Raw genomic sequence first — 21,360 nt, 5'->3', positions numbered from 1 at the left:
CAAAAAATGTATAAATTTATGTAAATTAAAATTGTAGATTTCTTAAACAGAACAAAAATTAATTTAATAATTTACGCAAAGTTTCAAACTGTTATAATACCATAAACATAAGCATAGCTTAAAAGCGCCACATCACCTTCACATATAATTCCAAGAATATTCTAGAAGTTATCATACTCTTGGCTGCATGGTAAATATCTCTTCCTACTCCCCCAGATCCAAATTCAACCTTGGAGAGACATGCAAAACTTACATCTTGAGGAGATTAATACACAAATCTCTAAATAAGTTCCCTGTTTTGACAAGTAAATTAACTTCTGCACTACAAAAGCGCAAGAAATTTAGGATTTGGAATGACAGTCTGTCCTCCCTCTTGTCTATTTTTTAGTGCCTGATACATTACAAAAACTTCAGATTCAAGTTTGGATGTTCAAGATCGTGACATTCCTGATTAAAAGAAATTTTATTTCCCTTCATTTTTAATATAAACTAAGCACTCATATGCCTTTCTTATATTGCTGCAAATTCCTAACAATTCACCTAACATGAAACCTCAACACTCAAATACATGACATGATACAACTAGAAAAAAAAAATACAATAGCAAAGTTGGTAGCTCCTAGCAAAACCACAAAAAATCGGGACTGGAGTGAAAAAGTTCACAGCTCAAAACGCATCACTGTTGTAACCCTAGCAATATTTGGGAAGTAGCAGATGGGAAGCCATCACACAAAGGCAAAGAGAACTCACCCCTCCGTGCAATGCTCCTCAAAAGATCATGTCACAGTTACCATGAATGATGGTGTAGAAGAGGGAATACATGTTACACAAAAATAAAAGCAGAGGAGACTACACAATGTAAAAGGACAGAATTACTGAAAACATACTGCAAAGTAATACTTTGCTGTTTAGAACAAATGCCAATATAGGTAGTCTCAGTAACAAGTTTCAAAGAAAGAGGGAAAAACACATCACTTTTTGAAACTGGCAGCAGCCACATTTGAACTAAATAAAAGAGAAAAGTCAAAGTTGACTAAGGACAGGTGCCTTGTTGCACGATATAGTGACAGATAAATCCAAAGCACCCTACTGTGTCACAACTCTTAAAACGGTCTTTTTACATAAAGTTTAACCTCAGTTTAGTCAGGACCATCAGAATACTTTTCAGAACATAACATGAAAAAGATGTTAGAGCACTGCATACTTACCCAGCACAATGAACTGCCTCTAACAAACTGCAGAGATACTTTGCAATGACTAGCCTTGGCCATTTGTATTTGTAAAAAGAGAAGAAATTCATGTTTTTATCATTTCTTTTTAAAAAGTAAATATTGTTTTTACCTGTGATATTTCCCAATACATCTTTAGTGTGGCAAATCAAATCTTCACTTTCCCCATCTTTGAAGTTGCCTATTTCTCCATAATAAAGAGCAATCCCAAGTTGCATTATACGTATAAACATAGGAAGCTGCTGATCAGAGATTGAAAGTTTCAAACTTTCAACTAATGTGTGAATCTAACATGAAAAAGAACAAAAAGCAAAAAACAAAGGTCAGTCGTCATTAAAGCCAACTTTTAAACCATACAACTCCATATTAATTTTGTATGTGCATTCTAATTTCTCAAAACAAAAGCTGCAATACAACACAAGGCAAAGGGCTGCAAACAACTGTCACAAACATACACTCTGGGTTGCTACACAAGAGATCTTCAGGTTGAAAAGTTAAATGTCATGTATTTTGCATGTATATAATATTTTTTATTTTTTTTACAATTGTCGCTTAAGAAATTTCTAAAACAGAAGTGCATCTCATTAAACTTTTATTTTCATTAGAGTTTCATAAAAATCTCTGCATGCTAAAGAAAACCTAGATATACTGGGTTTAATATACAAGGTCCTTCATTTTGATTCTTTCCCACTCCCAATATTTTTGCAAGTGGACAAGTAATGAGGCGGGGGGGGGAAGGATTCATTCCAAGTGAAGTGCAGAAAAACAGCTTCTCTGGATATTCCAAGTTCAAACAGGAAATAAAGCAGTTTTCTCTAAATGAAAGCAAGCTTCGCAAGGACTGTAAATTACTAGGATGAAAATTTATCCTTATTTAAATATTTTAGCTATTTTATTCAATACTTCAGAATATTTTTATTACTATGTGATCAAGCTATAGAGACAAAACCAAACTTGGTAAGAAAGCTACCTTTCATTAAAATAAGAGCTGCATAAAATAAAATTATTGTAATAAAATTACTGTCTCTAACATTAGACATATTTCTAGCTCCAGGTCAAACTTCTAAATGTTGTTGCTGAAAATAATGGATATGGAAAGTAACTACACATCAGCATTGCCCTTAATGCAATCCAATTCAAGAAACATGAAAACTGACTTTGTAAACAGTACTGCACATCCATGGGCAGGTAGAAATACAGTAGTAAAATAAGTATTTGTACAGAAATTTGCTAATATACTAATAAGACTTCACTAATGAATTTATATGAGCAAATTAATAACACCAAAACTTTAGTCATACAGAACAAGTGACCACATAGTATCAGCCATTTATATAGACTAGGGGAAACATTTTAGGTATCAGAATTCTGCTATTATTTAAAATTCTCTGAAAGAAAACAATGTAAAATCCTAAGATATATCTTGGAAATTAAAAATTAATCCTTCGATATCAATTTTTCAAGGCCGGTTGATTAAAGTTGTCAATAATAAATCTTTTCTGTGCAGGTGAACAACAGGAAGGATAAGGAGCAAACAACTGTCTTAAGATTTGGAAGAAAAAAATATTATTTTGCCAGAAGCCTTTTAAAACATCACATAAGGGGTATAGGTCATAGTGGAGGACAGGAACACTAGGTAGCACTATAGGCAATGAACATAATTATATAGTGGCTTAATTGAAATTATGTTACATTACTGGACTTCTTGCATGGCACTACCCTCCCATCATGATCCTGCTCTTACATGGCCAGTGGAATTCATCTGCCCCTCAGTAAGTTGACTCATCTTACTAAAACTGGAGGAAAACTATTTATTTCTTATTGTCCAATTAGCTTTCTGTCAACATTGTGAGTTGACTTAGATGACTGACGGGTCAGACAAATGTCAGTGCTGCTGCAAACAGGGGGAGGCAGGACTGACATCCCCAGTGCAAATCAGCTCACCTGTCTCACAGTTGTCTCATCCCATGATGATTTCAACAAGAAAAGCAACAAAAAGCTTTCTAATAATTTTACATGTGTTTTGCCACCTCCCCCCACATATACTATTTTCAGTCTAAAACTCAAAATAGGAGCTTAGTGTTCCCAATTTAAAAGCATACAAGTACATATCCAAGTACTTAAGAACTGTCCTCCTTTGAGAAGTCTCAACTTAAATTAAATTCATTAAGACTAGCTGGGCCAAAACTTTGCAATAGACATAGTAGTCAAAATTATATGGGTTATAAAAATACTCTAGTCCCTACAAAGAAATCAAAAAGAGCATATGCTATTACAAACATGGAAGTCTTGGAAAATTTCACTCAAGACTGAAAAACAGATGTACTTTACCAAGTGAACAACACAGAGTATAGAAGTTTTCATTAAAAAGATCTTCACAGATTTGGAGAGAAAGATTGACTGCTGCTGGCTTTTGTCTTTAGTAGGGAAACAAACCATCAGAACACAAGCTGCTGGCATTCAGTAATCTACCCTTCAGACACACTGAAGCTACCATAATTTCATTTGCAGTGGAGACTTTTAAAAAGCTTTAAGTGTCCTTGAATTAACTCCGTTAATGCAGTAGTTACATTTACTGATAACAGCTCCTTTTACTTCAATTGTAAGAAAACACAGCTATTCCCATTCAATAGTTAAATATTTTAAGGAGATTATTTTTAAAAAACTATATCCTGATGATCCACAGCACACAATCTCCATGCATACAAGACAGAAAGTTATCAAATGTAAAATTTGTAAGGGTCAACAGATTTGTAGATCTAATTGTTATATAATGGTATGGTAGTGAATACTAGAAAAGATTAAGATTAGAAAAATCATTACCTTTGTACCATTATTCTTTGGATCATAATAAACAATTTTTAATTCACTTAAATATTAATCTAGCATCATATAACTAAATGCTTTGATTTAATTGAGCACATTTCTGAATAACTTCATAAACAGTATTTTATGTTTAAAGCTTGAAGAAAAAAGAAGAAAAAGAAACATCAAAAAAAGAGAGAAAGACTACGTACCACATAATAAAAAAAATCAGAGTACATAGGGAAAAAAAAAAGTTAAGACACCTTTGAACAAACTGAAATGTGCCTTAAAAAAGGGCAGGAGCAATAAATGACCACCACCAAAGATAACCAGAAAAGTCTAATACAAGTTTAATTAAATTACTACCACCTCAGTGCATTCCAGTATGTTTTTTATTTTAGTCCAGTATCCACTAAAAATTGTAAGTAATAATATAGTAATAACCATCATCATTTTTACAACAGTAGTATCATTTTAAACTACATGGAAGACTGTGTCAGCATTTCCATTAAAGTGTGCTGTCAGAGACTTGTAATTTGGCCATAAACTTTTGCTCTGCTATTGTCATATAGGACTTCAGCTAGGTACAGATTACTTCTCCAAAATTTACAGAACTATTCAGCTAATTTAAAAAAACAGGCTCTTCAACATTAAGATTTACTGTCTATATGCAGTAATCATACTGTCACCACAGAACTAGTAAATTCTAGACATTCATATGATGATTCCTTATTATCACTGGAGCTCATATAGATTCCAAAGTTATAAGGCACATGGTTAAACATCCTAATATCATTAATTATATAACTTCTTGTTTATAAAACTCAAAATAAGCAAACTTCCAAAATTGTTACCATTTACTCTGAACAAAAAAAAAGAAAATTTCTTTCTAGTATGCAGAATCAGTCTTCGTATATTTAATTATTAAATTAAGATCTGCACATGAAAAAATGAAATTTCTGCAAACATACGTACTACCAGATTTTCATGTGCAAGTATCCAGCATTCTGTGACAATCCTTATCTGGATAAATACTCACATGGCCATTACCATATCCACAAATCTCCAAATTTGCCCAAAGTAATCAAAGGCATACAGCTGTACAGCACATACAAGAAATAGTGGCATTTCACAAATTGGACATGATTACTAATTAACTCCCAACCTTAAGTTCAGAACAGCTTAGAACTTCCTGAATCATGTCAGGAGTTAAACAAAACTGAGAGAGTGACACTTCTAAATCACATTGTAGAGAAATGCCCATCAAAATTTATCTCAAAATTGACCGTTTTGCAATGCATACAGCTGAGGATTTTTTTTTTTATTAAAACTTGGGAAAAACCTGGTATAAAGTCTGTGTCTGGATTTAAAACAGTTCTCAAGTAATTAAATGGGCACCACTGGTATTCACTGAGAGAGGGAGGGGAAGACAAACCTTACATGTATTACTACTCAGAGCAGTAAAAAAAAAAAAAAAAAAAAGTGTGAAACATAGTTTAGTCTCTCCACCAGCTCAGCTTTTTGCTTCTGCACTGCAAAATGTAAACATGCCACTTAGTGTCAGATGTCCAGGAGTAATATTGCATCCCTGCTCGCTAGGAGCTCAGCTTGGCTTGCTAATCCATTTCACATGGTTCACTACATAGTGTTAACACACTGAAGTTTCTTGTTATTTATGAGAGCTTGATCTACATTTGAAGCAACAACATAAGTAAAAAATCCTTTCCATCTTATTGCAGGCACCTTAAAGCATACAGTATTTTTTTTTTTCTTTAACAGATTATCTGCAGACATTTTTTTTTCTCCTTACAATCTTTGTTTTCTTTTTCAAACTTCAGGAAAAATAGAAAAGAGAGCATTACTTCCTTACATGCTGTTACTGTACATAGACTAATTGCATCATATGAACAAAACACAATCGAAAAAATCCCTTTAGCAAAAAACAGCATTAACTTTTCATTTTACTTTATATTTCAAAGCATATTTTGAAAAACCTCAAAACTTCACGAGTAAGTAGCAAAAAAAAAAAAAAAATTCTTTTGGATACCTACTTTAATAATAGATGGCATTTTGGAGTTGAGGTTATCATAAGTAAAATGCAGACGAGTCCTGAAGGAACATTTGTATAGCAGGGGTTCCTGGTAAAATTCAATTTTGCCACTAGCATTTCTCTTATCAAGACATACTGTGCAGTCAGAAAAGTTGATCATCTTTCTCAGGACCAGATCGGTGGCTTTTAAAAAAAATATGTAGGTTAAAAAAATATATTGCAAAAGAAAAATAAGTTATGCATACATGTTCTTATCTAGAAGAAAATAATACAAGATAGTTGTGTGGTCATTATTTAAATCATCAGCAAAGTACTTGCTTATGTGACTAAAGAGAGTAAGTTAACATGTCACAGACTTTTTCAGCTGAATACTTAAAAAGCGAGGACAAATTAGTTACACCCAATACAAACTTCACTGTACCTTAGATCTGTTTATAAAGTAAGAGTACTGCTTCATGTGCAAGCATTAGACCAATAAATATTATTCTCATTATTCTCCCAGAAAGAATCTTGCACATTTTCCCCCAAAATTTTCTTTTGAATCTTCCAAAGCAAACAAAAGCTATGATAGTGATCTTAACATGACACATATTTTGTAATTTAGTCATATTAGCTTGTAATAGTTTTAGCCAGAACAAATAAATGGGTCCAGTGGTCACAAAACCACTCTACCAGAGATCTTCTGTGTGATCTTAAAATACTCTTACTGTGACCAAATTCCACCTCTACCAAATTTCAGTTAAGAACACCTAGACTTACAGGTGAACGCTGGTAATTCAAAGACTCAGACATTCAGACACTGAAGACCAAGATAAAGATCAAAAAGTTGGGGGGTTTTTTCCTGAAAATGTGAAGTGAAATGAAGCATGTCTTGCAATTGGTATGCCATGCTTACTACAGTGCAGCACACTTTACTACCTCTCTAGCCAGCCTGTTTAAAGAGTTTAAGATCATCACAAACAATTGCAACAGAATGCCTTAAGATGCTACTGCTCATTCACAGAAATAGAAACAGATTGCCTAAGCACTCACTGCCAGCAGCAAGTACAAAATGAAATGCAATCACAGAAGAATAGCAAGTATGAGCCAATAGGACTACAAAACATGTTGGATAATTATCTGTGATTCTTAATGCATACTTGTATGATCAATCTATATTATTAGAATTAGCTCTTCAAAATGAAGGACAAAGGATAACCTGATAAAAAACTAAAACAGGCAGAAAGTATCTTATGACATAAGGAGCCATTTTTATTAGACTTGCAAATTTCTATATGAATTTAAGAGTGCCTTCGCTGTGATGCCTAAAACCAAAAAGTACCTACTCACCAGAGATGTCCATAAATGCTCGGTCCCAAAACTCATCCACCGTATAGCATTCTGCAGAAGTGATATTGACCGAGAGAACAATATCATCCTCCACATACTTTAATATGAGATTGTTGATCACAATGTTGACATTGTTTACAACACGCCTAATCAAACTCTGAACATAACCTATAAAATAAAACAAATTCTTAGGAGTTATAAGGAAGACGATGCCAAATTCATTTATTACTAAAGTAATTATTTCCAACTTGTATTCTTTTTTTAAATCAAAAACTAAAACAAACCAAGTATCATTGTCCTTTATTTATCCAAAAATCACAGTACTTCAAACTGTTTAACATTCAATGCAGTTAAGTCAATCAGCATCCTGGAAATGCAATAAACTATAGGAGAAAAAAAAAGTAAATACTAGGAATATAATATAGCATAAGAGATTAATTTTTGGTGGCAAGAATCAACTTTCAAACTAATTAAGAAAACCGAAGACTCTGGATTATTGTAGAGAATTTTAATGACAGTCACTTTTTTACTTGACAGATACTTAGAAATAGGTTTGGAAAAGTGAACACCAGTTGCTAGGTTAGTTTTCAAGTATGCATATATTATGCCTATTTGCCCCCTCACCTGTTTTTTTTAAAAGTTAACTAAACATTAATATGCCCAGTACTTTTTTTCATTCTAAAAGCTAATATATCCACATCATGATCAGTAAGACCCCTGCGAGGTATAACAAAATCAATTTCTGTCAACAACCCAAATAGTAAGCACCTGCACTGAAGCCTGTTGGGAAGAAATCCATTTAAATTTTTTCAGACATAATGTGATTGGAAAAATGATCTTGTCTGTGAATTCCCAAGTATGCGGTAAACACTCATATTTTACCAATAGGGTAAAGAAATTAAATACTACTCATATTCACGTATTTTAGGTATACTGAATGTAACTATGGAGCTAACTCATTTGTGCTGGAAAAAAAACAAGCCTTAAAATTTCTATATTTTAAAATTTATAACATTACTTACATTCTATCTAAAAAGACAATTAATACATGCTATAGAGGTCTAGTTTGGTAACTACACTAAAAAAAAAAAAACAGTTAATGATACAGGTTTAAATCCACAGGCTTCAAGAGTAGTGTTCTGAAACTTGCATTAAATAAGACTCATTTATATCAACAATTTTAATTCAAATAAAACTTAAAAAGAACATCAAAACATTGTGAGATCAGTAGGAGCAGACTCAGGTTGCTACTTCCATTGTACTCTACTTTCTCTAGCTATTCATCATTTTTACATTCAAATATTACTTTTCACCTTAGAGTAGCTGGAAGGTTTTACCATTACATAAGTGATTTTCTTGAGTTCCACAACTGCAAGTTTACACAGTTGACATAGAAGTTTTCCCTTTTTCATAATTCAAAGCCTCCAACCACCTCTTTCATTAAATGCAAAACATGCTTTCAGCTACCATTAGCAGAATATTTTTATTCTGATCAGATATATTTCTATGTTTTAAAAGTATTTCAATATTAAAATCTTAACTGTAAAACACATCACATTTCTTATCATAACTCAGCTTCTTCATTTTATACTACTCTTGAGCATACGTCACACTTTGAGCAAAACTAGTTCCAGCAGGACAGAAACAGCATTTTAACATCTCCTACCATCTTAATAGGATTGTAACTGTATTAAAACAAAATCTGGAAAATGCTTGACCATTGTCTATAGAAACAGGAAATCCAGAAATGCAGTGAAAGTCAAAATTTTGATAGCTTTATACTGTCATATTTCTAACATAATCTGCGTTTACCTTTTTTGCATATCAGTCTAAAAACACTACTGAAAAATAATGTGGAATAACTTGTTTTTAACAATGTTCTCCCTGACATCTTAAAATAGTAACATATTTTTAGGTTATATGAATTCGAAAAAACAGATGTATTATTTCAATAATTAAGGGGCATAAGAGACCGATATTCCTCACTAGAGTGGTGTAAACTGACCTGTATATAAATAGAAGCCGGCACAAAGCATTCAGTTGCTTTTCTTAAGTTCAGCAGAGAAATATTTTGCAGACTATGTAACTAGCAACTATGAAATCATAACCAGTAATTTAATTATGACTTTAAAGCAAGCTACTAATTTCATTGAAGAATGAAGCTGTCCCTCCACAGGTCCAAAGTTTTTTAAATATTTTGCTTTCAAGGGTGTTTCAAAGTCAATCTAATTTACATTTTCCTGCTGTGAATGATAAAAACATTACAAATCCAGCATCATAGCAGAAAAAAAAAAGTGAGTTCTGCTGATAGTTTCCAGCAGTATTCAGGAAAAGAGCAACAACGTTTTGATCTGTATGTCTTTTTGCCTGAATGCATAAAAAGGAGCAGAATTATATCTTCCAAATGAAAGAGGGGTCACACATTTGATAAAAAAAAATTTTGTTTCACACTTCTGCGAAGACATTTCCAAACTAGTGGTGCAGTATATTGTTAAAAGTACCATACAGGTACCAACTTTCTAATTAGTTTAGCTCCAAACGTACTAGAATCAGATTCTCATGAGTGGGCATCAGTCTTTTAAGAAAGTGAATTTAAATTGTAATTCTTCCTAATCAAAACAAAATAATAAAAGCATCAGCAAGGTCATGTATAATACAGTTTATAAAAAAGGGGGGGTTGTTTTAAATACAAGTGGGAGAAAACAGTTGGAAGTTGCTTATTCCTGTAATTTTTAAATATAACACTACAACCATCCTTGCCACTAAAATTCAGGTATTTTATGATGAAGTGACTAAAAATACTAGAAAATCCGTAGGGGTAAATTCTCTCCTGAGTTACAACACAAATTCCACATGTATGCTTTTTCCCAATTCTCTAGAACCCAGCAGGCTACACTGTGCAGCAAGAGCTGAGAATGCAGTTTCAGATCCAAGCCTCCAATATACTCTAGCACTATAGTCCACAGAGTGGTCTATTGATTCAACAGAATTGATATCACCAGACTGGTCACATCTAAACATCTTCAGCTTAGCAGTGCTCTATTGTTACCAAAGCTACATTTTTAGCTAAGCTCTGCATGGCTCCCTCTGTGAGAACACAGCAGAGTTAAAGGACAAATAAATATTTCAACAGATGTCCTGGTTTCGGCTGGGATAGAGTTAATTTCTTTCCCAGTAGCTGGTATAGTACTGTATTTTGGATTTAGAATGAGAATAATGTTGATAACACACAGATGTTTTAGTTGTTGCTAGGTGGTGTTTACAATAAGTTAAGGCCTCTTCGGCTTCTCATACTGCCCTGCCAGTGAGGATGCTGGGAGCACAGGGCACAAGAAGCTGGGAGGAGGCACAGCCAGGACAGCTAACCCAAACTGGCCAAAGGGATATTCCACACTGTATGATGTCATACTCAGTATATTAACTAGGGGAAATGTTGGCCAGGGGCCGTTGCTCTGGAACTGGCTGGGCATTGGTCGATGGATGGTGAGCAACTGTATTGTGCATCACTTGTTTTGTGTATTCTAATTCTTTTATCATTATTATTTTCCCTTCTTTTCCTGTCCTATTAAACTACCTTTATCTAAACCCAAGAATTTTACTTCCCCACCCCATCAATTCTGTCCCCCATCCCACTGGAGGGGAGGAGGGGAGCGAGCAAGAGGCTGTGTGGTGTTTAGCTGCCTGCCAGGTTAAACCATAACAACAAATTACAACAGTAGTATGATACCTATATCTTCCAAAGACTAAAACAAACCTAAGTATATGACTCAAAATCTTACTAAAATCCAGGATGTGTAAATTAAAGCTTAGCAAAGACATATCCTATACCACAGAGAATAAAATCTTCCTATAAGGAGGCCTCTACTCCTCATGGAGACTGTTTACAACATAGGACATCTATATCAAACAGTGTTATTTATGCATCAAAAACCAAAACCAATTGTATTTAGAGAACTTTGCCACATGGAAAGTAACTTACAGTCCATTCAACAAGGTAAGATTTCACTAATGCTCTCTGAATTAGACTTCACTACCAACATACTCCATGCAGTTGAAGAAGGAATGTGATGACAACAAAGGAGGTGATAGTGCCCTACAGTTTCACAGAAGCACAGAGTACATCTACAGAACCTATCAAATAGTAACATAAGACGACAACAGATATGATAATTTGCTATGGTACTGCAAATACAATATGTGTAATTCGTATAAGCACACTAATCATTAAGAACCACAACACATTCATTAAAAAAGACATGCAAACCAATTTTCAATGGGCATGTTGCATCTGGATGTGTGCAAACGCATCTGTTGGAATGTTCTAGCTTCATCAGATGTCAACATTACAGTAAGCAGACCTCCAGCCTTTCACTAAGACTACACCTTTCTGGGACATCCACAGATAACACTGACAGAAACAAACTTGAGGAACCAAAATCCTAAAACTCACTGAAAGCAATATCATCTTTCAATTCTTTGGCAAGCCTTTGACTCCTGTTGTTCACAGGTGAGACAAAAGAACCGAACGCCAAGGAACTGCCAGAGCTGAAGCGCTGTCCGTGGTAGAAAACACTGGATGCCAAAAGTCCTGCAATTCTGACCCACTACAGTTTATTGGATCTCAGAGCTTTAAGAGAGCCTCCAGATCTGACTCCTCAAGTACCCATTCCAAAGTAAGATGATACTTTGTAGTACATAATATTCCACACACTAAATTAGAATGCTCCCTTTTGATTCAAGGCAAGTATAAACTTCCCGTTAACAAAAGAGAAAAAAAAACCTAACAAAAAACTATTATGTCTTTAACCCATCTAAAACTACATGGCCCAAGAAGGCAAATTGCAATTCATTCCAGTACTCTCCAATTTCATTTTTCTGCACAAAACAACACATCATATTTGAAATTTCTGTAAAAACTCAGAGGCAAGAGTAATCATATGTATAGTTCCTTAGGCATTTTTATATCATATAAATATCTCTAACTAAGCTGAATTCCATGTCAGGAAAAAAGAAAAAAGAGAACAGAGAACAGAAAAAAGAAAAAAAAGAAAAAAGAAAAAAAAGAAAAAAGAAAAAAAAGAAAAAAGAAAAAAAAGAAAAAAGAAAAAAAAGAAAAAAGAAAAAAAAGAAAAAAGAAAAAAAAGAAAAAAGAAAAAAAAAAGAAAAAAAAAAAAAAAAGAAAAAAAAAGAAAAAAGAAAAAAAAAGAAAAAAGAAAAAAAAAGAAAAAAGAAAAAAAAAGAAAAAAGAAAAAAAAAGAAAAAAGAAAAAAAAAGAAAAAAGAAAAAAAAAGAAAAGGTGAACATCTCTACCAGTACATACAGGACTCAACAAGAAACATCTCAGAATTATTATTCTCATAAAAGAGGAGACTTTACCTTTAAAACTATTATAAGAATCTGAAAACATACAAGAAAATAACTTACTGTGAACCACGGAGCAGTTAGTGAGCAGTAGAAAACAGTGATCCGAAACAGAAGAAAAACAGAGCTGCAGAGGATAAAATCTAACACACTACTTTTAACCCTATAGCACGTTTCTCACACTAATCTATCTCATGCTATAAATAAGTTTTCTAAATGTAAGGATTCAACAAAATGTAAGGAAAAGATATAAAGATTAACTATGTTTTATTGTAATTTGGTTCTATTTTATAATATTCAAGTATTTCACTCGCCTTTATATGATTTGTAGGTGGACAGAGATATAATAGTCTAACTTGGACACTGTAGCCACCTGAATGAAGTTCAGGTATTTTCTATCCCTCAAATACAATCCAGCTTCTGAAATTATGGATTACCTGGAGGTAAATCAGGGTCAGGAGAAGCAGATTGCTGAACTCGTCGTGGTTTTACTGCTGATTTCATGCTTTCCGTGGCACTGCGGTTTGTTGAACTGGAACCACAACTTTCGTGGTCTTCTTGCTAGAGGAAAAGCAAGCAACTGAGTCAACCAAACAGAAAGAAAATAAGCATGAGGAGAACGACTTGGTAAAGATTTGGTAAATTAAACTTCTGTTACTATTTTTCCATCAATTCAATCCTGTACATGCACCTAACTACAGAAATTATTACAAAACTAGCTGTACAACATAAAAAAATTTGTAATTAATACTTTCACTAACTTCTGTTTAAAAAAACCTCAGTCATTTAATTATTAATTTCAGTTGAACACATTTCATCTAGCTGCATTTCTGCTGAAACATTCCTTCAAACAGAAACATAGCCCTGCAGACTACCAAAACAAATATGAGAAACTACCAAATTTTATGAGCTTACATGCCTACTCATGAAACCACCTCAAATGGTTCCAAGATGTCAGTCATGTCTTTCCTAATACAGCTAACTGAAGCTGATTCACAAAGCAAAATATTTTTGCAGGCTTCTAAAACATGGCCCCAGAAAAGATAAATGAACTGAGGGCACCTGCTCATCTTGAGCTTCTATACAGCTTATTCACCTTCAGAAATTCAGAAGCAGGAAACATGGCTCAAAAGTAGAGAATGTGATATAAGCCTTACAAGATCAAATTTGCAGACACAAGAAAATCTTAATTAGCTGAATTTAGGGTTTTAAATACCCCACTAGTATTCCCATTACATTCCAGAATGACAGTTTAACTACAAGACTCAAGTGCAAGAAAGCCAAGAAAAGTAATGCAAATATTCTTTTGAGTGTATTAGAAGAACCAGTTAGAGAAAAGCAAATTCTTACAACTTTTGACACAAGCCAAATTATCTCTTCAATAGATGTAGTCTCTTGCAGAAAAACAGCAAAATGCTCTCTGGGTCATGGCACGACTAGGATCACACAACATGTTCACAAAAAGAAGGGTTTGGGGAACAAATGTCAAGTACTGCAGTATGAAGCCATAGTACTCTTAAGTCCTCTAACCACCAAAAAGCGAACAGCTTAAACTGTGCTGAGTTTTTGTACGGGGTCACGTGCTTCCGTGCATGCTGCCTGGCATTTTTAATAATCCCAGAGAAATTACAAAATGGAATCTTCACTTTACTTGGTTCTTAGTGGGTTTTACATGAAAAATAAAAAAATAAAAAAATAAAAAAAAGAAGTTACATGTAATGACACCTTTTAAATAGAAGTCTACAACTTCAAAACATTTGAAGAGAGAGATTCTTTCCTTCCACTCCATATTTAGAAAAACAGAACACAGAGGAAATTACCTTCTTAAAAGTTTGAGAAAAAAAGATGATGAGCAATATAATCTTAGCTGGGGGGGAGAGCAGGAACAGAAGGCTGAACTTATTTGGAGAAATTGCAGCAGACAGACCCATTCATACATTAGGAGGGTAGAAGATAGCTTCTAAAAGAGGGATAAGTTACCATAAAGGATTTGAGATTTTCCAGTCATTAATACAGTACTGAAACAAGCTGTTTGTTGTTTTTTAATTCATGGTTACTTGGTCATTTCAATCATATAGGACTTTCCTATTCCAATGCATGAAAAAATGAAATGGGTGTTTAGCATCAACTCTGGAGGGCACTTGTTTGCTTTCTTATCTCTGACAACCTTCTGATGCTTTTCACTGAGGAATGTTAAGTCTCCTGCAGATTCTCTAAGAACTTCTAACTACAGTGCAATTTTATTAGAAAGCCACCACTCTCTTCAGGGCATACCTGAGCAATAATGACAGCTTGAAGTTCTTGCTTTATCTTTAAACCTGGGGTGATGGAAGTCTCTTCATCAACATGTATGTTTTGTAAACAAAAAAAGATCACCTTTCCTTCACGTTTCCAGCTTACCAAGAAAAATTAGATTATAGACTTTTAACCATATCTTCTTTCTTGGAAACTAGTTCACATGTAGCATGAAAATATTTTATCAGATGAGTCACCATACTCATTTTTGAACTTGAAAAAAACCCGAGATGTCAGAGTGACCAAACAGCTCAATTAACACATTTCCTTCTTTCCCGAGTTCACTTATGAATTGTACACAATGCTGTGGTGCAACTATTTAATGATTTGATCCGATAGGACCACATTATGCTTGCCTTTTAATATTTATGTTGGCTATGAGAAAAAGAAAGGGTGGCAAGGGGAATGGGGAGGGCATTCTATTTTTGAAGTGTTAACTGTATCAAGCCTGACTACATTCAAGTCTAACTTTTCTATCTGCATACTGACACAACCACGTTTGATGAATCTTCTCATAACCTCATGAAAAATCTAGGCAATGTTTCAATCATACAGAGTATTACTAACACTTAAAGATGAAGTAAGAGTGGTTTAAACTTTCACTGCTTTCAGAGAGGTAGGAATACATACTAGCACACTGGATTTGGGGGGAGGGCTTTAATGGAAAGGGGTGGAGAACCCTTAGATTGTGTTTATTTTGAAAGAAAGTCTCAAATCTTAACCTATAAATAAACTCAATACAATAACCTTTTTATATTTCCCCAAGCTACAAGTCTGTTGTGTTGGAAAATGGTTGCAATCAATTAGAGCAAGTTGGACTTAAAAGTAATCAAAACAAAACATGTTCCAAGATGGTGCCAAAATGCAACACAAAAATTTATCTCAAATATACTTATGTGACTTAATCCACATGAAGTAACAGAGTATACCTACGTTTAAGAAGAATTCAACCTGACCAAACATTTGAAAAAAATGTTTTTAATCTGGGATAACATCCATTCATTTCCTTACATTACGCAATTATCAAAAAGGTTTTAGAGTTGCACGGGGTTTTCTGAGCGTGAACACACACCATTTATCACAACAGCTACTAATACTTTATAAAGCAAGTGTTGTATTCTTTAATTACTGGAAGATGATAACAGTGGCCATGACCTTACAGGAACTACATTCCTATGTAGACGTATATCCAAAAGCTTTCTGTATCTGCACACTTCTGCTCAATGTTAACTTTAAGAGCACACTATTAATTTCTCAAACATGTGGCTGCCTCATAAGCCCAGAAGTAAAACATGTTCATTAAAGAGATGGGAAAAAGTTCCAAGTCAACTGCCAAAACTAGCATAATTATGAAACTATTTAACACTGGAACCAACTAGAGGCACACACTGTGTCTAGATCACAGTGATGTCATCAGAAACACCCAGCCAAAAGGCACTAAAACTACTGCTCTCCCATAAATCCACCTCACACCAGATGACAAACATTTTAAAGTTAAAGTCAAAATTATACTGGGAGTGGGAAGGGAGTTACATTCTAAAAGTGCTAATAACTATAGTTACAGTATGAGATTTGACAAATGCCTATTCATTTTAGCATTAATGAGAGCACCTCCAAACAAGGGTCACAACAGTAGAAAACTAAAAATACTCATGATGTATATGGAGAGATGATTTTTAAAGAAAACAACACTCATTTACAAAAATATTTTTTCCCACTAACTTGTATCATAAGTAAAGCCTAGAAAACTTAAAATTTTAATATTAGGTCTTGCTTACGGGTGGTGTTATACAAATATATATATATACACACACACACAAAAATATATATATATAATATAATTGGATCAGGACAGATAGAAGTTTGCACAACCAGGCTCCTCTTTCCCTTTTGGCAAATGTGTCAGACCAGGTACTTGGCTGAAATGTTTTTATAGAGCACTATGGTTACTTCTAAAACTATGCAAGTCATAAGTAACATGCTAAAGACACCTAGGTTCGTAAATTTACATGCAAGTTCCTCAGTCAATTTTCTACTGCAATATAAAACAGTTATGGCAAGGTTTAAAGAGAATTACAACTGACAACCCCGGAACATATAACAGATGAGGTTTATTACCATCTTTCCTAATAAGTGGAGTTTATTATCTTCACTCAGTATTCTGTTTCCCAAATTTAAAATACATAGTTCTTTTTCTCTTTAGAACAACACTTTCTCATTTTAAAATACATAAATCCTATTTAATGTGCAAGACCTCCAAAATGCCACATGAACATGCTTTATGGGAAAATAATGTTTTCTCTTGGGGATCACTTAGCTATTTATGCAAATATTGTCCCTCTGCTTTCATCAAATCAAGTTAGATAAAGAAAACTGAGCTCTTAAAAAATGAATTAAAATTTTAGAACCCACACTGATCCCAAGTAGCTACCACACAAACTTGCAGAGTTGTCCATTGCCGTTTTCTCTCTTCCTCTACAAAATTTTGCTTTTTCTGATCCTTTGTCATTTCTAAAACAATGAGCTTAATATCCTTTACAAGTCAGTAAGAGATACCTATTTCTATAACGCATATCTTAAATTGCAAGATGCAAAAACCGCGAGAGAGGAACTCATTTCCCACTAGTGGACTGTGCTTATACAGCTGAGTAGTTAGGTGCCTGTGGCAAGACTGAAAGTAATATTCAGAGTATGTTCATTTTCCCAAGGCCTTCGACACAATCTGCTGCACAGACCTTATTCCCAAACTGGTAAGATATCAACTGGACAGGGGGAGATAAGTTGGGTGAAAAAGTGGCTGAACCACTGGGCTCAAGGGGTTGTGATCAGGGGTACAAAGGCCAACTGGTGGCTGGTTACTCATGGCATCCTTCAGAGATCAGTGCCAAGCCCATGGTGTTTAACATCCCTGTTAAAGACCTGGAAGATGGGATAGAGTGCACCTACAGCAAGGCTGTGGATGGTACCAACTTAGGGGGAGGAGCCCATGCACTGGTGGGCAGGGCTGCTATTGATAGGGTGCTTGAGAGGCTGAAGAAATGCACTGTCAGTAACTCCGTGAAGTCCAGGTGCAAACGCCTGCTCCTGCGCCTGGGATGGAGGTACTCTGTGTAACTAACTGTACAGACTAAAAGCCAAAGTGCTAGAAAGCAGCTTTGCAGAAAAGAATCCAAGAGTCCCAGTGGACAGCAAGTTGAACATGAGTCAGCAGCGTGCCCTTGATACACAGAAGGCCAACTGTATGCTGGGCTGTATTAGCAAGGTTGAAGCCAGGGGCATGACTCTTCCCCTCTCTTCGGCCCTTGTGAGACATTGTGTGGAATACTGCACCCAGTCCAGAGCTCTCCAATACAAGAAGGACATGGATGCACCAGAACAAAGTCCAATGGAGGGCCACCATGCTGGTTAGGGGGCTGGAGCACATAAGCTCTCCCTCAGCAGAGACTGAGACAACTCAGGTTGTTCAGCCTGAAGAAGGGAGATACTACGGCTGTCTACAGCTACCTACTGGGAGGGTACAAAGAGGGAGCCAGACACTGTGTACATTGCCACTCATCTTCTCACAGTACACCTTTATCAAATCTGAAACACGGGCAATTCCAAACAGGGCAAAAGCTTTTTCACCAAGAGGGTGATCAAATATTGGAACAGGCTGCCCAGAGAGGTGGTGGAGTCTCAATCCTTGGAGCTGTTCAGCACTTGGCTGACCAACCCCTGGAGCAACCTGCTCTAATTTGCCTTGCTTCGGACATGAGGTTGGACTAGATCATCTCCAGAGATAATCCCAAATTGCTCTGATTCCTCTCCATGCAAAAATGAAACAAAAAGTAACACAAGTTTTTGAAAAATATTATCTTAAAAGATACACTACAAGTTTCACTAAAATGGTAGGCACTACCAAGATCTTGCTTTCAAAAAGATATCGGATCACATTCCACAGCTATACAATTGTCAATATGCATTATACACGTACACAAATAGACAAATTCATTCATTCATTTCTGTCTAACCTTGCAACAACACTTCTGCTGGCTAGTACAGGTCAAGCATTACTTACAAATGAGTCATCAACTTTAACAGACTCAATAATTTCATTGCGCAATTATCCTGCAAAGAAAATTTTACTAAGAGTTAACAACAAACAGAAACTGAACTATGAAAAGAGAAAGTTAATTTTATTTCTTTTCTAATGAATAGCAAGCTAGAAGCATAACAACACTTCAACAGTGAAATATCAGTGACCTAAACACAATATCTGTAAATCTTTTGGAAGGTGTGAGTTAATAGTCTAATGCACACTAACTTTAAAATTATATACACACATGCATATTTTAAAATTATGATGGTATAAAATACTGAAAAGAAGATTTAGCCAAATCAGACCAGGTTACTATTTTGTAGAATAATTAAGGAGTTCTGCACTATATATGGAAGTTATATATAGCTTCTACATACACACTTGTACCTTCAAAAGTTTATTCATGACAGTCCATTTTCTTTCACTGTTACAAAACCCAATTTTAGATCTTTTCAAACTGGCAAATCACATACCTCAGAGTGAGTATTCAGAGATTAAGCTATGTCTTTCTCTAAGGCAGACAAGAACATGATGGAAGGTCTTTATTCTTCTACTTATATTTTTTTTCACTATTATTTCATGTATAAACATGTCAAAAATCAACTCCTTAAACTATGTACCAGACATCAAAGAATTTGGGGCAGAGATGCAGTGGCAAAGCACCTTGATGAGTGGGGGCAATAAACAAGGGTAACCTGGTTAAGAATAATGGACCAACTGGAGCAATCAAGAAATATTTTAACAAGGTGTTAGCCTGCATTTGCATCTTGTTGCATCTGATCTCAGCTGATGTTAGATTCAGAGAAATAAGGAGTAGCAGTGACCAGCATGGCACACTAAGATACCTACACTAGATCAGGAGGTTATATCCATCTGTCAGTCTGTTATCATAAGCCATGTTTTGTTAATTCTATATTAGCATCTGAAATAGAGGTGCAGGTTAAAAATCCATGTGAAAGCTGCGGACAGGCTGAAACACTGCCACAGCAGCCACAAATGAAAGCCAAGAAGCTTGTAGGAAGTCTGTTGCACTGATACTGCAGAATGTGTGCTATCTGCCTACTGATTTCCAGGCAATAGCATCTCCGCATGATGTTGCTACCATTTTAATTCACTGATTATCCAAGGTGTCTGAGAGGAACATTTCTTTGTTTACAAGAATGGGAGCTGTCAAGAGTCTGAAAGCCTATGGTGATAAAGCCATAGAGCCAAAGATAGGCTATTCTCACTAAGTGCTCCTCAGAAATACACCCCAATTTCTCAAAACCCAAGACAGAGCAACAAATAAAATAACCTTGCAAGACTTTCTGAGCAAAGTGAGTTGTACAAATATCTTCTTTCTATTTTGGAAATAAAGTTATATTATAAACTGTTAACTCATCATCTAGTAAAGTTTCTGATACATTTATTGTGTTTTTAAAAAAATTATGAGGCCACATACCGTAATGTAAGTGCTTTTTAATAGAAATAAACATCTCAAAATGGCTTTTCCCAATTTCTCCTACGATAAGCTTTTTAAAGATTTCACTCTTCCTCATGTTACAGGAAGATTACCCAGTGCTTTGGTTTGCAGGGATATGGGTGGGGGCATCTCAATTCTGTAACATTATTCCATTTTTGTTTAATACCCAGCGCAGTGGAGTCCTGATCCATGACTATAGCTCTCAAAGCTACAAAGAAGAAAGCAACAAACAGTAAGAAATACCACAGTAGCAACTGGCAGCTATACTCAGGATTTGGCATTACTACAGAAGGAAGGATGGAAGGGATGAAAAAAAGGCAATCCCTAAATGTCTGTTCCACAAAACTCACAGTGCACAGAACTAACTCAGTAATTCTCACACCAGGGTGGCCTGAAAGGGTTAGTCAGGAGGAGAGAAGTAGCAGAAAGGCTAGTGCTAGGTGAGCTCCTTCAGCAAAAATTATGTGGGGCATCCTTGATATAGGATGGGTGTGGGCTAAGAAGGGTCCTTCTGTCCCACACATTCTCTGTGTCTGGAAATGAGAAGGAAGAGTGGCTGAAACAGTTTAGCCTGATGGACTGGGAGGAAAGAGTGACAGGAAACACACTCAGGAGAAGAGACTGCAAACATGAGAAGAGAAGAAATGAGAAGTGACCTACAACATTTTTATTCTCTTTTCCAACTTGTGTTCAGAAACAGTCACATCAAATAAAATGAAGAGTGTTAAAAGAACTGATATCTATTTTAAAA

General features: G+C 35.0%; 1 protein-coding gene across 16 annotated transcripts in view; it reads right to left on the bottom strand.

Moving 5' to 3' along the window:
- VPS13B (vacuolar protein sorting 13 homolog B) overlaps positions 1-21,360 on the bottom strand; it is a 488,999-nt gene that overhangs the window by 427,987 nt on the left and 39,652 nt on the right. For all 16 annotated transcript variants that reach the window (XR_012649869.1, XR_012649870.1, XR_012649871.1 and 13 more), the window contains 4 exons: positions 13,212-13,335; positions 7,414-7,581; positions 6,086-6,267; positions 1,342-1,516 (listed from right to left, as the gene is read on the bottom strand). Coding sequence is in view for 13 of the 16 variants with exons in the window: in XM_075023675.1 (XP_074879776.1) it covers positions 1,342-1,516; positions 6,086-6,267; positions 7,414-7,581; positions 13,212-13,335 (649 nt within the window). In the remaining 3 variants the exon portion in view is untranslated. The remainder of the gene's footprint in view (positions 1-1,341; positions 1,517-6,085; positions 6,268-7,413; positions 7,582-13,211; positions 13,336-21,360) is intronic.

Source organism: Buteo buteo, chromosome 3 (assembly GCF_964188355.1).
Source record: "Buteo buteo chromosome 3, bButBut1.hap1.1, whole genome shotgun sequence".
In the NCBI taxonomy this organism is placed as follows: domain Eukaryota; kingdom Metazoa; phylum Chordata; class Aves; order Accipitriformes; family Accipitridae; genus Buteo; species Buteo buteo.
This window is presented reverse-complemented; position numbering and strand designations above follow the sequence as displayed.